This window comes from Mytilus trossulus, chromosome 4 (genome assembly GCF_036588685.1).
Source record: "Mytilus trossulus isolate FHL-02 chromosome 4, PNRI_Mtr1.1.1.hap1, whole genome shotgun sequence".
In the NCBI taxonomy this organism is placed as follows: Eukaryota; Metazoa; Mollusca; class Bivalvia; order Mytilida; family Mytilidae; genus Mytilus; species Mytilus trossulus.
Genome location: NC_086376.1, coordinates 61,914,301 through 61,937,148, shown reverse-complemented (window position 1 = coordinate 61,937,148; position 22,848 = coordinate 61,914,301). Strand labels below are relative to the sequence as shown.

The 22,848-nt window shown below is 30.4% G+C and overlaps 1 protein-coding gene and 2 long non-coding RNA genes across 3 annotated transcripts in view; 1 reads left to right on the top strand and 2 right to left on the bottom strand.

The window, feature by feature from the left end:
* The window catches only part of LOC134716722 (uncharacterized), a 144,874-nt gene that overhangs the window by 10,434 nt on the left and 111,592 nt on the right, over positions 1-22,848 (bottom strand). The window contains exons 2-4 of the mRNA XM_063579726.1: positions 4,654-4,843; positions 460-548; positions 55-161 (exon numbers count right to left, since the gene is read on the bottom strand). Of these exons, the coding sequence (XP_063435796.1) occupies positions 55-161; positions 460-548; positions 4,654-4,843 (386 nt within the window). The remainder of the gene's footprint in view (positions 1-54; positions 162-459; positions 549-4,653; positions 4,844-22,848) is intronic.
* LOC134715701 (uncharacterized) lies at positions 1,917-3,596 on the bottom strand. The gene is made up of 3 exons (XR_010106794.1): positions 3,318-3,596; positions 2,679-2,746; positions 1,917-2,135 (listed from the first exon to the last, which is right to left on the bottom strand). It is a non-coding gene; the product is annotated as an uncharacterized LOC134715701 (long non-coding RNA).
* LOC134714068 (uncharacterized) lies at positions 7,221-8,900 on the top strand. The gene is made up of 3 exons (XR_010106482.1): positions 7,221-7,499; positions 8,071-8,138; positions 8,682-8,900. It is a non-coding gene; the product is annotated as an uncharacterized LOC134714068 (long non-coding RNA).

Genomic DNA, 22,848 nt, shown 5'->3' with positions numbered 1-22,848 from the left:
AGTTTACAACCCAAATCCGTTGCATTTTCATTAGAATATCTTACTTTATGTTACCTGTGATTGAATAGATTGTTGTACATCTGACAAAACACAATGAAGATCAACAAACACCATGCCAAGATTTTCTCCAGAACCCTGTCTAATTCCAATACATGGTGTCTCTACAATCAATAAACTATTGTATATAAAGCAAATGAGTATACTGTTATTCTACTTTTTCTTTTCAGTTCAATAGATACATTTGTACATACATATGAAGAATATACCTGTAGTAATACAGTAGTTGTGAAATTTTTAATTAACTTGTAAGTGGATTGATATTGAATTTAGATAAAACACAAAAGGTACATGAATTATGTAATTCTATAAATGTAATTCTTTATCCTAATATATATTCTGACAGGTACATAAGTTGAACAAACAGTAATCCTAGCTATAAACAAATAAAAAACATCTTACCGAAATATCTCTGTATAAATAATGAGCACTCTTCTGATAAAATTTGTTTTACAAAAACTGAGTTCTCTAAGTTCTGGTTTATATTCCAACTGAAATGAAAAAACAGTTTTCAGATGAATAACAGATAGGAAAATTCCTAGATAGCTCCTTCTTTTAATACTGTGGAGGTTAAAAAAGTCATATCACAGGAAAATTTCTATATGCTGTATCACATAATATTTTCTTTACATCTTTCTAGTTAAACACAGGCAAATTAAGCAAATTAAGCAAATAGACTGATTAAAATAGATTGCTTCACTTTTCTAATGTTGGTTTGAAGAATTGAACATGTAAGTTCTCATAAAAGAAATATTAATTCCATTACTTCTTAAAACAATAAAAACATGGCAATACTGCCAATAGTTTCTGAATCTAAAGTATCCTTTTTAGCATGCATGTTTCTATGTCTATGTTGTACATGTTATACATGTATATCATGTATATGTACAGTTTTAAAAGCAAGTGGTTTACCAACACGACCAACACACAGCCTTAATTTATAACTAAGTGGTCGGCATTGTTAAGTATTAGAAGGTACCATGACCTTAAACTCTCATTTATACGCCTTAAAAAAAATATGATAAAGAATATAATTTGACATTTGGTCATTAAATACTAAACAGATATATCATGTTAAGGAGGGGTGTTTGCGAAAAATACCAGCTGAGAGAATGCTAAATTTCACGAGCCGTAAGTCGAGGGTAATTCATTCTCAAGACTGGAATTTTTCTCAAATACCCCTCAATAACATATGCTATATCTGTTTAATTACACCAAATGTTAATGTTCCAAAACGCATTGATGATCGTGATGTTACAAGCGTCCAATCGGATAGAGTATTTTTTGGCAAATACCACGGCAGAGAGGGTTAAAAAGGCATATCCTTTTGGCAAATACCATGTAGGTGTTAAAAAATGAACGATATTCATTTGATAACAGAAAATTGGTGAAAAATACACTAGCTATCAGCCTGTACGAAAAAATCCAGGCGTCTTTTACACGGATTCCAGGCGGATATTTTAGAGGGAATCCGTTTAAAGTCCACTTTTACAAGAAGAATCTTTCTTACATGGATTCCAGGCGGGTTACGGGCGGAATAGAGCCGAAATATGCAAATTTATCCGCCTGTCTTAGGAGGAAAAATTTCCGTCTAATTAAAAGGAAAAATGTTTTTCTCAAAAATATATCCGCCTAAAGAGACGGAAAATATATCCGCCTAAAGAGACGGAAAATAAATATCCGCCTAATGAAACGGAAAATATATCCGCCTTCGAAAAAAAAATCCGCCTTAGAATATGAAAAAAAATCCGCCTTAAGAATATGAAAAAATTCTGTCTTCAATGAAAGAATTTTTTCATTCCAAAGATTCAGGTTTTTACCACTGCCATGCCTTCTTGCGAAGAAAAACTAGGCCTTCATACAATAAAATAATTTTGACATTTTTAGTTCTTCACAATTTCTTCAATTTCAGTTATTAGTCATATTTTTAAGGTTTTTTCAGTGTTCTTTGAATATAAATTATTATCACAAGTTCCTGAATTTATTTCGTGCATAACTGATTTGCTCTGTAACAGCATCATTGATATGACCATCTTGCATGGATCTGTTGTGTTTTGTGCACCAAGCAGTAACATAACCTGAAAAAAAGAGGACATAAATTAAAATTACCATGCATTATTGGTTTAACTAAAAGGAATTTGACAAATTTCTCTATGTTATACAGGTAAATTGTGAGCTGCCTAAGTAGGTGGGGTTTTCCTTCATTTTGACATAATTGACTTGAATTTACTATTTTTACCATATATCATTCAATATACATTGTACAACAGAAACATTTAAAACTTGAAATTATAAGATTAAACTATGAAAAATAAGATGTTAAGCATGTTTTAAAGAGTAATTATATTTAAGAAAAAAATCCTTGTAAAATCAAGGGCAGATAATTATAATGAATTTAGTATGACCTGTTTTGGGGATTTTCTCAATAAAATAAGACCTGTGGGCTGTAACCCCTGTTTTCAATTTGCTAATTTTAAAGATATATATCATGTTTATATCAAAAAAATATTACAGATGGTTTCACAACTTTTGATTTTTTTCAAATTGTTTTAAAAGTCCAATATGTGCAAAAGTTACTTAAAAAGCATTCATAAGGATTTCTTTCATATAAAACTACTTACTCCAAGTCTGATTGAATGTGTCCATTCTTCAGTCCTATCAGAAAACAATTTCTTTTGTTTCACCAGTTCTGAAATATAAAAAAAAATTGTCTTATTACAATTAAACAAAATAATTATTACATATACTGTGCATGAATTGTATAGGTTATTCTTTACTTTGATTAGTACATGTAGTATTGGTCTTTTATTTTACTTTAACATCATAGGCCCGCATTTACATGTACAAAATGTTTGTCTTGCCATTTTAAAAATCTTAAATTTGATCCATAATCATGATAATTGAGTACATATGTACTAAATTTTAAAAGATAACACTTTATGATTTTTCGGCATAGATGTCTATTATATATATTTAATTATTACAGTCATACAACAGATCTCCAATTTTGCCAAAACTTAACTATTAAATAATATCATATAAAAGAGATTGTCTTAAAGATATAAGTCTTGTGTCATACACAAATACCACAGTAATTATGTACATGATGTAATTATGCAAAAATTGAATGGTCTTATATAGTTATTTTCTTGATCCTACATGGTACTTATATATATATATGTCACAAGTTATTTGAAGGAAATAGCAGTTTCATAATATTCAAAAAGGTGGAAATACTTATATACATAATTTCAACTTACCAAAAGATTCAATCCAAAATATATGAAAACATTAATCTTCACAAATCCAATAGTCATGTCATCAGAAGAATACATCTGCACTTTTTAATGTTAATAGAATACTTTGGCTCTTTTTAGTCCACAACTCTACATCCATGGTAAAAATCATATTTTGATCAAGATAAATAAGACATCTTTTCTTGTAATGTCTGCAAGTTCAAATTTTGAATCTGACCTGAGTGTTTGGGTTATTTTGGGAGTTGTTTGATTCCTTAAAATGTTTCCCTAATCATACTATTAATTACCTAAATCTTAAATATTTGATAAATATAATAATAAATAAATAATATTCACCAATTTTTATCTATTATTTTTATATTTTGGACTGTAGAAATTTAAGAGAAATGTACAAAGCAATGTGGTCTCCTTCATAAGGCCCCAACTCTTGAGTGTGTACATATCATTTCCTGTCCATTTCACAGAGGCAAATGGAAAACAGATGGGGGACCTACATAACATTTCTATCACTAACTGATAAGAAAGAGACTGCATGGAAATACTATTTGTGTATTATCATGATTATTACTTAATTAAATAGAGATACACTTAATAATTAATTGTACTTGAAAATAAATTAATTTAACCTGCAATTCCTATGTTTGAAAATTCAAAAACAAGTTATTGTTATCACTGTTAGTGAAATAAGTATATATATTCTAGTCACTTTTTATATGTTTAAATGTATATAAATAGCAACACATAACATAAAGTTATAAATTACCTAACAATGCTATCACAATTTAAATGTAAATGAATTTAATATGCCATCTTTAAGACTCTTTAAATATAAAAATATTAAATATGTTGGATTTCAGGGGGGTACAAATACTGGCTTTATGGCCCAAATAATCACCATGCATGCACTCTCTCATCAGTAATGATACATTTTCATTTGAAAAAAAAATTAAAAGAACAATTCTGCCTCAAAAGTTAGAAAAAATTTTTAAGTACAATTCCCGCCTGATAAATTTGAACAAAATCTTTTAAGTCCAATTTCCTCCTAACAAACTTGAACAAATATACTAAGTCCAGCATTCCGTCTATGATATTTCTTTTACTAAAGAAATCCTGTTAACTCAACAGGAAAGTAGTAAATATTTCGCCTAAGGTCTTTAATACTTCAGGCGGATTTTTTTCAATATTCCATGTCCGCCTTAATTCCGTCTATAAGTCTTAATTTTTAGGTGGATTCCGCCTGGGTTCCTGCTATTTTTAAGCGGAATCCTCCTAATATTCTCATACGGGAACCAATTAAAATTCAGGATTCTTACATAAGGTGTTATTAAAATACAAATACCCCTGCTTTGTACAGAATATGAAAGTCTCTGGTAAAGCTGTAACTTGACTATACATTAGATCTCTTAAGCTGTGCAGGGATAAGTCTTCATTCTTGGCTACCATGACAACACCAAGACAGGTCTGAGTTTCAGTCCTACCACCATTTATAAGCTGTATTCCTATCAAATGGTTTTCTGTTATTTCTGTTTCTAAAATAGAAAAAAGAAAAAAAAAAGCTAAATTAGTTTGCTGCACAGTAATCCAAATAGGTAAAACAAAAAAATCACTGAACTTTTTGTCTCTGAACCAATTTCAGCTATGTGAGATTTAATGAAATCACCAATTTAACAGTCTCTAATCAGGAAAAGTAAGATTACTGATGATTCCCTGTTTTAGAGCACATGTCAGTTTTCTGGTGTTAAAACAATTTAAGGTATGAAATCTACAAAAGGACATCTTCTACATGCATGACATGTGATAACAACATTTTATCATGTTTATGTCAGATAGCAAGTGTTTTTATAAGTTAAAAAATCAAGGTAATTTCAAGTCTAATTTAAATTTGATGCTCAACACACAAAGAAACCATTTCATTGTGACATCAAAATTTTATAGGAACTTTGATGATGTCAACTTATGGCAAAACAAATAGGAATACGCCTTATATGGCGTATTGTAAATGTATGTATTGGTCATGATAATTTCCAAGTTAGCTGTGTGCCTTGCATTTATTTATATTCATTGTCATTGTAATATTTAAGATAATCCTATATGGTCCGTACAAAAATACCAGAGAAAGAATGTTATGTCAGTAGCTCCGCCCCGTATGTTAATTATATATTGTTTATAAAATGTTGTACATGTATGGAAATATAACGATTGAAGTTTAATAAATGTATCATTTTTACCATTGATTGTTTATTCACTCTTCCAATGCTGAGAGAACAGACAACAGATTTGACAGTCATATTTATTTCTTCCCTTGTGTATTTACTAGTTTTGTGATATCATTTGTGTTTGCTGGCTTTATAACTATACTAAACATAGCAAGAAGCAGAAATTACAACAAGGTGTATTGCCAAGTTATTCCAAATTAACATGCCTATATACATGGGTCACTGAAAAACCTGTCCAAAAATGAGAAAATTAAGGTTCATGGCAGGTAGCTGAAATTTATATTAATGAAAAGATAAATTGAAAATGAACAAATTGAGGCCCTGATTAGTATGGATCCAATACATTGTACCTCATTTCTAGAATCATGTCTTTCAAGGGGGAAAACTCAATTTTGCACGTCTTTATGACGTCATCTAACAGATAGAAGGCCCGACGGTATCTCTGCTCTATTAAAAGTTTTCAGCACTTTCTAATCATCATTCTGTAGGGTATTATAGAAATAATTTATGTTCTGTTAGTATGATATCTTGATTGCCATTTAACTGCCATTTAACTGAGGGTGACCATCTTGTTAGATTTTAATTTCCCAAATATTTTGTGTAGTATAAAATCAAACTTTTTCAAACGTTAGCTCAGAACATGTGTTGTCAATGACAATGCATAGATTTTTGTCACATGGTGATGCCCGTATGAGAATATTAGGAGGATTCCGCTTAAAAATAGCAGGAACCCAGGCGGAATCCACCTAAAAATTAAGACTTATAGACGGAATTAAGGCGGACATGGAATATTGAAAAAAATCCGCCTGAAGTATTAAAGACCTTAGGCGAAATATTTACTACTTTCCTGTTGAGTTAACAGGATTTCTTTAGTAAAAGAAATATCATAGACGGAATGCTGGACTTAGTATATTTGTTCAAGTTTGTTAGGAGGAAATTGGACTTAAAAGATTTTGTTCAAATTTATCAGGCGGGAATTGTACTTAAAAATTTTTTCTAACTTTTGAGGCAGAATTGTTCTTTTAATTTTTTTTTCAAATGAAAATGTATCATTACTGATGAGAGAGTGCATGCATGGTGATTATTTGGGCCATAAAGCCAGTATTTGTACCCCCCTGAAATCCAACATATTTAATATTTTTATATTTAAAGAGTCTTAAAGATGGCATATTAAATTCATTTACATTTAAATTGTGATAGCATTGTTAGGTAATTTATAACTTTATGTTATGTGTTGCTATTTATATACATTTAAACATATAAAAAGTGACTAGAATATATATACTTATTTCACTAACAGTGATAACAATAACTTGTTTTTGAATTTTCAAACATAGGAATTGCAGGTTAAATTAATTTATTTTCAAGTACAATTAATTATTAAGTGTATCTCTATTTAATTAAGTAATAATCATGATAATACACAAATAGTATTTCCATGCAGTCTCTTTCTTATCAGTTAGTGATAGAAATGTTATGTAGGTCCCCCATCTGTTTTCCATTTGCCTCTGTGAAATGGACAGGAAATGATATGTACACACTCAAGAGTTGGGGCCTTATGAAGGAGACCACATTGCTTTGTACATTTCTCTTAAATTTCTACAGTCCAAAATATAAAAATAATAGATAAAAATTGGTGAATATTATTTATTTATTATTATATTTATCAAATATTTAAGATTTAGGTAATTAATAGTATGATTAGGGAAACATTTTAAGGAATCAAACAACTCCCAAAATAACCCAAACACTCAGGTCAGATTCAAAATTTGAACTTGCAGACATTACAAGAAAAGATGTCTTATTTATCTTGATCAAAATATGATTTTTACCATGGATGTAGAGTTGTGGACTAAAAAGAGCCAAAGTATTCTATTAACATTAAAAAGTGCAGATGTATTCTTCTGATGACATGACTATTGGATTTGTGAAGATTAATGTTTTCATATATTTTGGATTGAATCTTTTGGTAAGTTGAAATTATGTATATAAGTATTTCCACCTTTTTGAATATTATGAAACTGCTATTTCCTTCAAATAACTTGTGACATATATATATATAAGTACCATGTAGGATCAAGAAAATAACTATATAAGACCATTCAATTTTTGCATAATTACATCATGTACATAATTACTGTGGTATTTGTGTATGACACAAGACTTATATCTTTAAGACAATCTCTTTTATATGATATTATTTAATAGTTAAGTTTTGGCAAAATTGGAGATCTGTTGTATGACTGTAATAATTAAATATATATAATAGACATCTATGCCGAAAAATCATAAAGTGTTATCTTTTAAAATTTAGTACATATGTACTCAATTATCATGATTATGGATCAAATTTAAGATTTTTAAAATGGCAAGACAAACATTTTGTACATGTAAATGCGGGCCTATGATGTTAAAGTAAAATAAAAGACCAATACTACATGTACTAATCAAAGTAAAGAATAACCTATACAATTCATGCACAGTATATGTAATAATTATTTTGTTTAATTGTAATAAGACAATTTTTTTTTATATTTCAGAACTGGTGAAACAAAAGAAATTGTTTTCTGATAGGACTGAAGAATGGACACATTCAATCAGACTTGGAGTAAGTAGTTTTATATGAAAGAAATCCTTATGAATGCTTTTTAAGTAACTTTTGCACATATTGGACTTTTAAAACAATTTGAAAAAAATCAAAAGTTGTGAAACCATCTGTAATATTTTTTTGATATAAACATGATATATATCTTTAAAATTAGCAAATTGAAAACAGGGGTTACAGCCCACAGGTCTTATTTTATTGAGAAAATCCCCAAAACAGGTCATACTAAATTCATTATAATTATCTGCCCTTGATTTTACAAGGATTTTTTTCTTAAATATAATTACTCTTTAAAACATGCTTAACATCTTATTTTTCATAGTTTAATCTTATAATTTCAAGTTTTAAATGTTTCTGTTGTACAATGTATATTGAATGATATATGGTAAAAATAGTAAATTCAAGTCAATTATGTCAAAATGAAGGAAAACCCCACCTACTTAGGCAGCTCACAATTTACCTGTATAACATAGAGAAATTTGTCAAATTCCTTTTAGTTAAACCAATAATGCATGGTAATTTTAATTTATGTCCTCTTTTTTTCAGGTTATGTTACTGCTTGGTGCACAAAACACAACAGATCCATGCAAGATGGTCATATCAATGATGCTGTTACAGAGCAAATCAGTTATGCACGAAATAAATTCAGGAACTTGTGATAATAATTTATATTCAAAGAACACTGAAAAAACCTTAAAAATATGACTAATAACTGAAATTGAAGAAATTGTGAAGAACTAAAAATGTCAAAATTATTTTATTGTATGAAGGCCTAGTTTTTCTTCGCAAGAAGGCATGGCAGTGGTAAAAACCTGAATCTTTGGAATGAAAAAATTCTTTCATTGAAGACAGAATTTTTTCATATTCTTAAGGCGGATTTTTTTTCATATTCTAAGGCGGATTTTTTTTTCGAAGGCGGATATATTTTCCGTTTCATTAGGCGGATATTTATTTTCCGTCTCTTTAGGCGGATATATTTTCCGTCTCTTTAGGCGGATATATTTTTGAGAAAAACATTTTTCCTTTTAATTAGACGGAAATTTTTCCTCCTAAGACAGGCGGATAAATTTGCATATTTCGGCTCTATTCCGCCCGTAACCCGCCTGGAATCCATGTAAGAAAGATTCTTCTTGTAAAAGTGGACTTTAAACGGATTCCCTCTAAAATATCCGCCTGGAATCCGTGTAAAAGACGCCTGGATTTTTTCGTACAGGTCAGGAATTCACATGAGATTCGTCTGAAAACCGTATCTTGAACTGGCCTATGCCATCAGTCAGAAGCAATGTGCATCAATTTTGAACAGGCAAATATCCAAATTTAATTATCTTCTTCTTTAAGTTTTTAAAAAGTTTTCCATCTGAATAAAGATGATAAAATAACTCGTGCATATGTGGCCTATTTATATAAAACTAGGAAATATTTTAGTTATATATATACAAAACGGTGCAGAGAACAGATGCAGTGATTAAAACTATACATGAACATGAGATGAGGCTATGTAAATGAGCCTTGAGAGAACAGCATATGTAAGCTGCTCTCTGAACGAGTTGACTGTCTTTGTATTTACAACTGTAGCTGGTAAAAGATTCCATGTGTCTGAAGGTGTGAGAATAATGTTTTCTGGTTCTTAATTTTAAGTCTGATTGGATGAGAATTGTGCTAGATGGTATAGATCATGTGATATCTTGTACATAACCAGGCAAACACGGAGTCTGCATTGTGTTAATTGAACTGATACATATTTACACTGGTATGCAAATTTGTCCGCCATTATGTAAAATCATATAAATCCATAAACTTTGACATCACAACTCAAATCATTTGATGTCACAATTCAAATCATTTAAAGTCACAATTAAAAAGTATTTGTTACGTGATGTCAAAAAGGTGATTCGAAGTAGATCTAATGTCATTCTAAGGCAAGATACAGCTAAATACCAAAAGTGTAAATACATTTATTGAGGATCTTCTTCTTTTGTTAAAGAAAACCATCAACATGCTGATGTTTACTTTCCATCAATACTATAGACATCTTCATAAAACACAAAACATATGTCCTACCATCAATACTATAGACATCTTCATAAAACACAATACAAATGTCCTACCATCAATACTATAGACATCTTCATAAGACACAATACATATGTCCTACCATCAATACTATAGACATCTTCATAAGACACAATACATATGCCCTACCATCAATACTATAGACATCTTCATAAAACACAAAACATATGTCCTACCATCAATACTATAGACATCTTCATAAAACACAATACATATGTCCTACCATCAATACTATAGACATCTTCATAAAACACAAAACATATGTCCTACCATCAATACTATAGACATCTTCATAAAACACAAAACATATGTCCTACCATCAATACTATAGACATCTTCATAAGACACAATACATATGTCCTACCATCAATACTATAGACATCTTCATAAAACACAAAACATATGTCCTACCATCAATACTATAGAAATCTTCATAAAACACAATAAATATGACCTACAATCAATACTATAGATTTCTTCATAAAACACAATACATATGTCCTACCATCAATACTATAGATTTCTTCATAAAACACAATACATATGTCCTACTATCAATACTATAGATTTCTTCATAAAACACAATACATATGACCTAACATCAATACTATAAATTTCATAAAACACAATACATATGTCCTACCATCAATACTATAGATTTCTTCATAAAACACAATACATATGTCCTACTATCAATACTATAGATTTCTTCATAAAACACAATACATATGACCTAACATCAATACTATAGATTTCATAAAACACAAAACATATGTCCTACCATCAATACTTTAAAGACATCTTCATAAAACACAATACATATGTCCTACCATCAATACTATAGACATCTTCATAAAACACAATACATATGACCTACAATCAATACTAAAGACATCTTCATAAAACACAATACATATGTCCTACCATCAATATTATAGACATCTTCATAAAACACAATACTTATGTCCTACCATCAATACTATAGACATCTTCATAAATCACAATACATATGTCCTACCATCAATACTATAGACATCTTCATAAAACACAATACATATGACCTACCATCAATACTATAGACATCTTTATCAAACACAATACATATGTCCTACCATAAATTATAGACATCTTCATAAAACACAATACATATGTCCTACCATCAATACTATAGACATCTTCATAAAACAAAATACATATGTCCTACCATCAATACTATAGACATCTTCATAAAACACAATACATATGTCCTACCATCAATTATAGACATCTTAATAAAACACAATACATATGACCTACCATCAATACTATAGACATCTTTATCAAACACAATACATATGTCCTACCATAAATTATAGACATCTTTATCAAACACAATACATATGTCCTACTATCAATACTATAGACATCTTCATAAAACACAATACATATGTCCTACCATCAATACTATAGACATCTTCCTAAAACACAATACATATGTCCTACCATCAATACTATAGACATCTCCATAAAATACAATACATATGACCTACAATCAATTTTATAGACATCTTCATAAAACACAATACATATGACCTACAATCAATACTAAAGACATCTTCATAAAACACAATACATATGTCCTACCATCAATATTATAGACATCTTCATAAAACACAATACATATGTCCTATCATCAATACTATAGACATCTTCATAAAACACAATAAATGTGACCTACCATCAATACTAAAGACATCTTCATAGAACCCAATACATATGACCTGCTATCAATACTATAGACATCTTCATAAAACACAGTACATATGTCATACCATCAATACTTTAGACATCTTCATAAACCACAATACATATGTCCTACCATCAATACTATAGACATCTTCATAAAACACAATACATATGTCCTACCATCAATACTTTAGACATCTTCATTAAACACAATGCATATGACCTACCATCAATACTATATACCTCTTCATTAAACACAATACATATGACCTACTATCAATACTATAGACATCTTCATAAAACACAATACATATGACCTACAATCAACACTATAGACATCTTCATTAAACACAATACATATGTCCTACCATCAATACTATAGATATCTTCATGAGACACAATACATATGTCCTACCATCAATACTATAGATATCTTCATTAAACACGATACATGTGACCTACCATCAATACTATAGATATCTTCAAAAAACACAATACATATAACCTACCATTAGTACTACAGACATCTTCATAAAACACAATACATATGACCTACCATCAATTCTATAGACATCTTCATAAAACACGATAAATGTGACCTAACACAATACATATGTCCTTACATCAATACTATAGATATCTTCAAAAAATACAATACATATGACCTACCATTAGTACTACAGACATCTTCATAAAACACAATACATATGACCTACCATTAATTCTATAGACATCTTCATAAAACACGATAAATGTGACCTAACACAATACATATGACCTACAATCAATACTATAGACATCTTCATGAGACACAATACATATGTCCTACCATCAATACTATAGATATCTTCATAAAACACAATACATATGACATACCATCAATACTATAGACATCTTCATAAAACACAATACATATGTCCTACCATCAATACTATAGATATCTTCATTTAACACGATACATTTGACCTACTATCAATACTATAGACATCTTCATAAAACACAATACATGTGACCTACCATCAAAACTATAGAATCTTCATAATTAAACACAATACTTATGTCCTACCATCAATACCATAGACATCTTCATAAAACACAATACATGTGACCTACCATCAATACTATAGACATCTTCATAAAACACAATACATATGTCCTACCATCAATACTATAGACATCTTTATAAAACACAATACTTATGTCCTACCACCAATACCATAGACAGCTTCATAAAACACAATACTTATGACCTACTATCAATACTATAGGCATCTTCATAAAACACTATACATTTGACCTACTGTCAATACTATAGATAGTTACATTAAACACAATACATATGACCTACTATTAATACTATAGATATCTCCATAAGACACAATACATATGTCCTACCATCAATACTATAGCTATCTTAATAAGACACAATACATATGTCCTACCATCAATACTATATATATCTTCATAAGACACAATACATATGTCCAAACATCAATACTATAGGCATCTTCATAAAACACGATACATTTGACCTACTGTCAATACTATAGATATTAACATTAAACACAATACATATAACCTACAATCAATACTATAGAAATCTTCATTAAACACGATACATATGACATACTATTAATACTATAGACATCTTCATTCAACACAATATATATGACCTACTATCAATACTATATACATCTTCATAAAACACATTACTATGTCCTACCATCAATACTATAGACATCTTCATAAAACACAATACTTATGTCCTACCATCAATACTATAGACATCTTCATAAAATACAATACATTTGTCCTACAATCAATACTATATACATCTTCATAAAACACAATACTTATGTCCTACCATCAATAATATAGACATCTTCATAAAACACAATTCATGTGACCTACCATCAATACTATAGACATCTTCATAAAACACAATACTTCTGTCCTACCATCAATACTATAGACATCTTCATAAAACACAATACATATGTCCTACCATCAATACTATAGACATCTTCATAAAACACAATATTTATGACCTACTATCAATACTATAGACATCTTCATTAAAAACAATACATATGTCCTACCATCAATACTATAGATATCTTCATAAGACACAATACATATGTCCTACCATCAATACTATAGACATCTTCATAAAACACAATACTTATGTCCTACCATCAATACCATAGACATCTTCATAAAACACAATACATGTGACCTACCATCAATACAATAGACATCTTCATAAAACACAATACACATGCCCTACCATCAATATTATAGACATCTTCATAAAACACAACACTTATGTCCTACCATCAATACCATAGACATCTTCATAAAACACAATACTTATGACCTACTATCAATACTATAGACATCTTCATTAAACACAATAAATATGACATACCATCAATACTATAGACGTCTTCATAAAACACAATACATATGTCCTACCATCAATACTATATACATCTTCATAAAACACAATACTTATGTCCTACCATCAATACTATAGACATCTTCATAAAACACAATACATGTGACCTACCATCAATACTATAGACATCTTCATAAAACAAAATACATATGTCCTACCATCGATACTATAGAAATCTTCATAAAACACAATACCGATGTCCTACCATCAATAACATAGACATCAGAGGCGGATTTGGGGGGGGGGAGGCCCGGGCCCCCCCCTTTTTGTAAAAAAAATGGTTGCTTATATAGGGAATCACTGAAGCTTGACTGGAGGGGGCCCCCTCATAGGTCAGTCAGTGGGCCCCCACTTATGAAAATTTCTGGATCCGCCACGGGACATCTTCATAAAACACAATACATGTGACCAACCATCAATACTATAGACATCTTCATAAAACACAATACATATGTCCTACCATCAATGCTATAGACATCTTCATAAAACACAATACATATGTCCTACCATCAATACTATAGACATCTTCATAAAACACAATACTTATGTCCTACCATCAATACCAGAGACATCTTCATAAAACACAATACTTATGACCTACTATCAATACTATAGACATCTTCATTAAACACAATACATATGTCCTACCATCAATACTATAGATATCTTCATAAGACACAATACATATGTCCTACCATCAATACTATAGATATCTTCATAAGACACAATACATATGTCCTACCATCAATACTATAGGCATCTTCATAAAACACGTTACATTTGACCTACTATCAATACTATAGATATCTTCATTAAACACAATACTTATGACCTACTATCAATACTATAGACATCTTAATTAAACACAATACATATGTCCTACCATCAATACTATAGACATCTTCATAAAACACAATACATATGTCCTACCATCAATACTATAGGCATCTTCATTAAACACAATACATATGTCCTACCATCAATACTATAGACATCTTGATAAAACACAATACATATGTCCTACCATCAATACTATAGACATCTTCATAAAACACAATACACATGCCCTACCATCAATATTATAGACATCTTCATAAAACACAATACTTATGTCCTACCATCAATACCATAGGCATCTTCATAAAACACAATACTTATGACCTACTATCAATACTATAGACATCTTCATTAAACACAATAAATATGACATACCATCAATACTATAGACGTCTTCATAAAACACAATACATATGTCCTACCATCAATACTATATACATCTTCATAAAACACAATACTTATGTCCTACCATCAATACTATAGACATCTTCATAAAACACAATACATGTGACCTACCATCAATACTATAGACATCTTCATAAAACACAATACATATGTCCTACCATCGATACTATAGAAATCTTCATAAAACACAATACCGATGTCCTACCATCAATAACATAGACATCAGAGGCGGATTTGGGGGGGGGGGGGAGGCCCGGGCCCCCCCCCTTTTTGTGAAAAAAATGGTTGCTTATATAGGGAATCACTGAAGCTTGACTGGAGGGGGCCCCCTCATAGGTCAGTCAGTGGGCCCCCACTTATGAAAATTTCTGGATCCGCCACGGGACATCTTCATAAAACACAATACATGTGACCAACCATCAATACTATAGACATCTTCATAAAACACAATACATATGTCCTACCATCAATGCTATAGACATCTTCATAAAACACAATACATATGTCCTACCATCAATACTATAGACATCTTCATAAAACACAATACTTATGTCCTACCATCAATACCAGAGACATCTTCATAAAACACAATACTTATGACCTACTATCAATACTATAGACATCTTCATTAAACACAATACATATGTCCTACCATCAATACTATAGATATCTTCATAAGACACAATACATATGTCCTACCATCAATACTATAGATATCTTCATAAGACACAATACATATGTCCTACCATCAATACTATAGGCATCTTCATAAAACACGTTACATTTGACCTACTATCAATACTATAGATATCTTCATTAAACACAATACTTATGACCTACTATCAATACTATAGACATCTTAATTAAACACAATACATATGTCCTACCATCAATACTATAGACATCTTCATAAAACACAATACATATGTCCTACCATCAATACTATAGGCATCTTCATTAAACACAATACATATGTCCTACCATCAATACTATAGACATCTTGATAAAACACAATACATATGTCCTACCATCAATACTATAGACATCTTCATAAAACACAATACACATGCCCTACCATCAATATTATAGACATCTTCATAAAACACAATACTTATGTCCTACCATCAATACCATAGGCATCTTCATAAAACACAATACTTATGACCTACTATCAATACTATAGACATCTTCATTAAACACAATAAATATGACATACCATCAATACTATAGACGTCTTCATAAAACACAATACATATGTCCTACCATCAATACTATATACATCTTCATAAAACACAATACTTATGTCCTACCATCAATACTATAGACATCTTCATAAAACACAATACATGTGACCTACCATCAATACTATAGACATCTTCATAAAACACAATACATATGTCCTACCATCGATACTATAGAAATCTTCATAAAACACAATACCGATGTCCTACCATCAATAACATAGACATCAGAGGCGGATTTGGGGGGGGGGGGAGGCCCGGGCCCCCCCCCTTTTTGTGAAAAAAATGGTTGCTTATATAGGGAATCACTGAAGCTTGACTGGAGGGGGCCCCCTCATAGGTCAGTCAGTGGGCCCCCACTTATGAAAATTTCTGGATCCGCCACGGGACATCTTCATAAAACACAATACATGTGACCTACCATCAATACTATAGACATCTTCATAAAACACAATACATATGTCCTACCATCAATGCTATAGACATCTTCATAAAACACAATACATATGTCCTACCATCAATACTATAGACATCTTCATAAAACACAATACTTATGTCCTACCATCAATACCAGAGACATCTTCATAAAACACAATACTTATGACCTACTATCAATACTATAGACATCTTCATTAAACACAATACATATGTCCTACCATCAATACTATAGATATCTTCATAAGACACAATACATATGTCCTACCATCAATACTATAGATATCTTCATAAGACACAATACATATGTCCTACCATCAATACTATAGGCATCTTCATAAAACACGTTACATTTGACCTACTATCAATACTATAGATATCTTCATTAAACACAATACTTATGACCTACTATCAATACTATAGACATCTTAATTAAACACAATACATATGTCCTACCATCAATACTAAAGACATCTTCATAAAACACAATACATATGTCCTACCATCAATACTATAGGCATCTTCATTAAACACAATACATATGTCCTACCATCAATACTATAGACATCTTGATAAAACACAATACATATGTCCTACCATCAATACTATAGACATCTTCATAAAACACAATACACATGCCCTACCATCAATATTATAGACATCTTCATAAAACACAATACTTATGTCCTACCATCAATACCATAGACATCTTCATAAAACACAATACTTATGACCTACTATCAATACTATAGACATCTTCATTAAACACAATAAATATGACATACCATCAATACTATAGACATCTTCATAAAACACAATACATATGTCCTACCATCAATACTATATACATCTTCATAAAACACAATACTTATGTCCTACCATCAATACTATAGACATCTTCATAAAACACAATACATGTGACCTACCATCAATACTATAGACATCTTCATAAAACACAATACATATGTCCTACCATCGATACTATAGAAATCTTCATAAAACACAATACCGATGTCCTACCATCAATAACATAGACATCAGAGGCGGATTTGGGGGGGGGAGGCCCGGGCCCCCCCCCTTTTTGTGAAAAAAATGGTTGCTTATATAGGGAATCACTGAAGCTTGACTGGAGGGGGCCCCCTCATAGGTCAGTCAGTGGGCCCCCACTTATGAAAATTTCTGGATCCGCCACGGGACATCTTCATAAAACACAATACATGTGACCTACCATCAATACTATAGACATCTTCATAAAACACAATACATATGTCCTACCATCAATGCTATAGACATCTTCATAAAACACAATACATATGTCCTACCATCAATACTATAGACATCTTCATAAAACACAATACTTATGTCCTACCATCAATACCAGAGACATCTTCATAAAACACAATACTTATGACCTACTATCAATACTATAAACATCTTCATTAAACACAATACATATGTCCTACCATCAATACTATAGATATCTTCATAAGACACAATACATATGTCCTACCATCAATACTATAGATATCTTCATAAGACACAATACATATGTCCTACCATCAATACTATAGGCATCTTCATAAAACACGTTACATTTGACCTACTATCAATACTATAGATATCTTCATTAAACACAATACTTATGACCTACTATCAATACTATAGACATCTTCATTAAACACAATACATATGTCCTACCATCAATACTATAGACATCTTCATAAAACACAATACATATGTCCTACCATCAATACTATAGGCATCTTCATTAAACACAATACATATGTCCTACCATCAATACTATAGACATCTTGATAAAACACAATACATATGTCCTACCATCAATACTATAGACATCTTCATAAAACACAATACATATGACCTACTATCAATACTAAAGATATCTTCATTAAACACAATACATATGACCTACTATTAATACTATAGACATCTTCATTAAACATAATACATATGTCCTACCATCAATACTATAGACATCTTCATAAAACACAATACTTATGTCCTACCATCAATACTATAGACATCTTCATAAAACACAATACATGTGACCTACCATCAATACTATAGACATCTTCATAAAACACAATACATATGTCCTACCATCAATACTATAGACATCTTCATAAAACACAATACTTATGTCCTACCATCAATACCATAGACATCTTCATTAAACACGATACATTTGACCTACTGTCAATACTATAGACATCTCCATTAAACACAATACATATGACCTACAATCAATACTATAGACATTTTCATTAAACACAATACATATGACCTACGATCAATACTATAGAGATCTTCATAAAACACGATAAATATGTCCTACCATCAAAACTATAGACATCTTCATAAAACACAATACATGTGACCTACCATCAATACTATAGACATCTTCATAAAACACAATACATGTGACCTACCATCAATACTATAGACATCTTCATAAAACACAATACATCTGTCTTATCATCAATACTATAGATATCTTCATTAAACACGATACAAATTATTTGACCTACTGTCAATACTATAGACATCTTCATTAAACACAATATATGTCCTTCCATCAATACTATAGACATCTTCATAAAACACAATACATATGACCTACTATTAATACTTTAGACATCTTCATTAAACACAATACATATCACCTACAATCAATACTATAGACATCTTCATAAATCACAATACATCTGTCTTATCATCAATACTATAGATATCTTCATTAAACACGATACATTTGACCTACTGTCAATACTATAGACATCTTCATTGAACACAATATATGTCCTTCCATCAATACTATAGACATCTTCATAAAACACAATACATATGACCTACTATTAATACTTTAGACATCTTCATTAAACACAATACATATCACCTACAATCAATACTATAGACATCTTCATAAATCACAATACATATGACCTACTATCAATACTATAAACATCTTCATTAAACACAATACATATGTCCTACCATCAATACTATAGATATCTTCATAAGACACAATACATATGTCCTACCATCAATACTATAGATATCTTCATAAGACACAATACATATGTCCTACCATCAATACTATAGGCATCTTCATAAAACACGTTACATTTGACCTACTATCAATACTATAGATATCTTCATTAAACACAATACTTATGACCTACTATCAATACTATAGACATCTTCATTAAACACAATACATATGTCCTACCATCAATACTATAGACATCTTCATAAAACACAATACATATGTCCTACCATCAATACTATAGGCATCTTCATTAAACACAATACATATGTCCTACCATCAATACTATAGACATCTTGATAAAACACAATACATATGTCCTACCATCAATACTATAGACATCTTCATAAAACACAATACATATGACCTACTATCAATACTAAAGATATCTTCATTAAACACAATACATATGACCTACTATTAATACTATAGACATCTTCATTAAACACAATACATATGTCCTACCATCAATACTATAGACATCTTCATAAAACACAATACTTATGTCCTACCATCAATACTATAGACATCTTCATAAAACACAATACATGTGACCTACCATCAATACTATAGACATCTTCATAAAACACAATACATATGTCCTACCATCAATACTATAGACATCTTCATAAAACACAATACTTATGTCCTACCATCAATACCATAGACATCTTCATTAAACACGATACATTTGACCTACTGTCAATACTATAGACATCTCCATTAAACACAATACATATGACCTACAATCAATACTATAGACATTTTCATTAAACACAATACATATGACCTACGATCAATACTATAGAGATCTTCATAAAACACGATAAATATGTCCTACCATCAAAACTATAGACATCTTCATAAAACACAATACATGTGACCTACCATCAATACTATAGACATCTTCATAAAACACAATACATGTGACCTACCATCAATACTATAGACATCTTCATAAAACACAATACATCTGTCTTATCATCAATACTATAGATATCTTCATTAAACACGATACATTTGACCTACTGTCAATACTATAGACATCTTCATTAAACACAATATATGTCCTTCCATCAATACTATAGACATCTTCATAAAACACAATACATATGACCTACTATTAATACTTTAGACATCTTCATTAAACACAATACATATCACCTACAATCAATACTATAGACATCTTCATAAATCACAATACATATGACCTACAATCAATACTATAGATATCTTCATAAAACACAATACATATGACCTACTATCAATACTATAGAAATCTTCATAAAACATCTGACCTACTATCAATACACGATAATTGTGACCTACCATCAATACTAAGGACATCTTCATAAAACACAATACATTTGTCCTACAATCAATACTATAGACATCTTCATAAAACACAATACATATGACCTACCATCAATACTTTGGACATCTTTATAAAACAAAATACATATGTCCTACAATCAATACTATAGACATCTTCATAAAATACAATACATATGACCTACTTTCAATACTATAGACATCTTCATAAAACATAATATATATGTCCTTCCAATAATACTATAGACAACTTCATAAAACACAATACATATGACCTACTATCAATACTATAGACATCTTCATTAAACACAATACATATGTCCTACCATCAATACTATAGATATCTTCATAAGACACAATACATATGTCCTACCATCAATACTATAGATATCTTCATAAGACACAATACATATGTCCTACCATCAATACTATAGGCATCTTCATAAAACACGTAACATTTGACCTACTATCAATACTATAGATATCTTCATTAAACACAATACATATGACCTACAATCAATACTATAGACATCTTCATAAAACACAATACATATGACCTACAATAAATACTATAGATATCTTCATAAAACACAATACATATGACCTACAATCAATACTATAGATATCTTCATAAAACACAATACATATGACCTACTATCAATACTATAGATATCTTCATAAAACATACGACCTACTATCAATACACGATAAATGTGACCTACCATCAATACTAAAGACATCTTCATAAAACACAATACATATGACCTACCATCAATACCATAGACATCTTTATAAAACAAAATACATATGTCCTACAATCAACACTATATACATCTTCATATATTCCGTACAACCAAACGGACGCCCCATTTCAGCAAGCGTTTTACTGCCGGTCGGGAGAAGACCAAGTGACCATATTTCTATACCCCAGTCACCCTTGGGGCCAAAATACATATGACCTACTATCAATACTATAAACATCTTCATAAAACACAATAAATGTGACCTACCATCAATACTATAGAGATCTTCATAAAACATAATACATATGTCCTACCAATAATACTATAGACAACTTCATAAAACACAATACATATGACCTACTATCAATACTATAGACATCTTCATAAAACACAATAC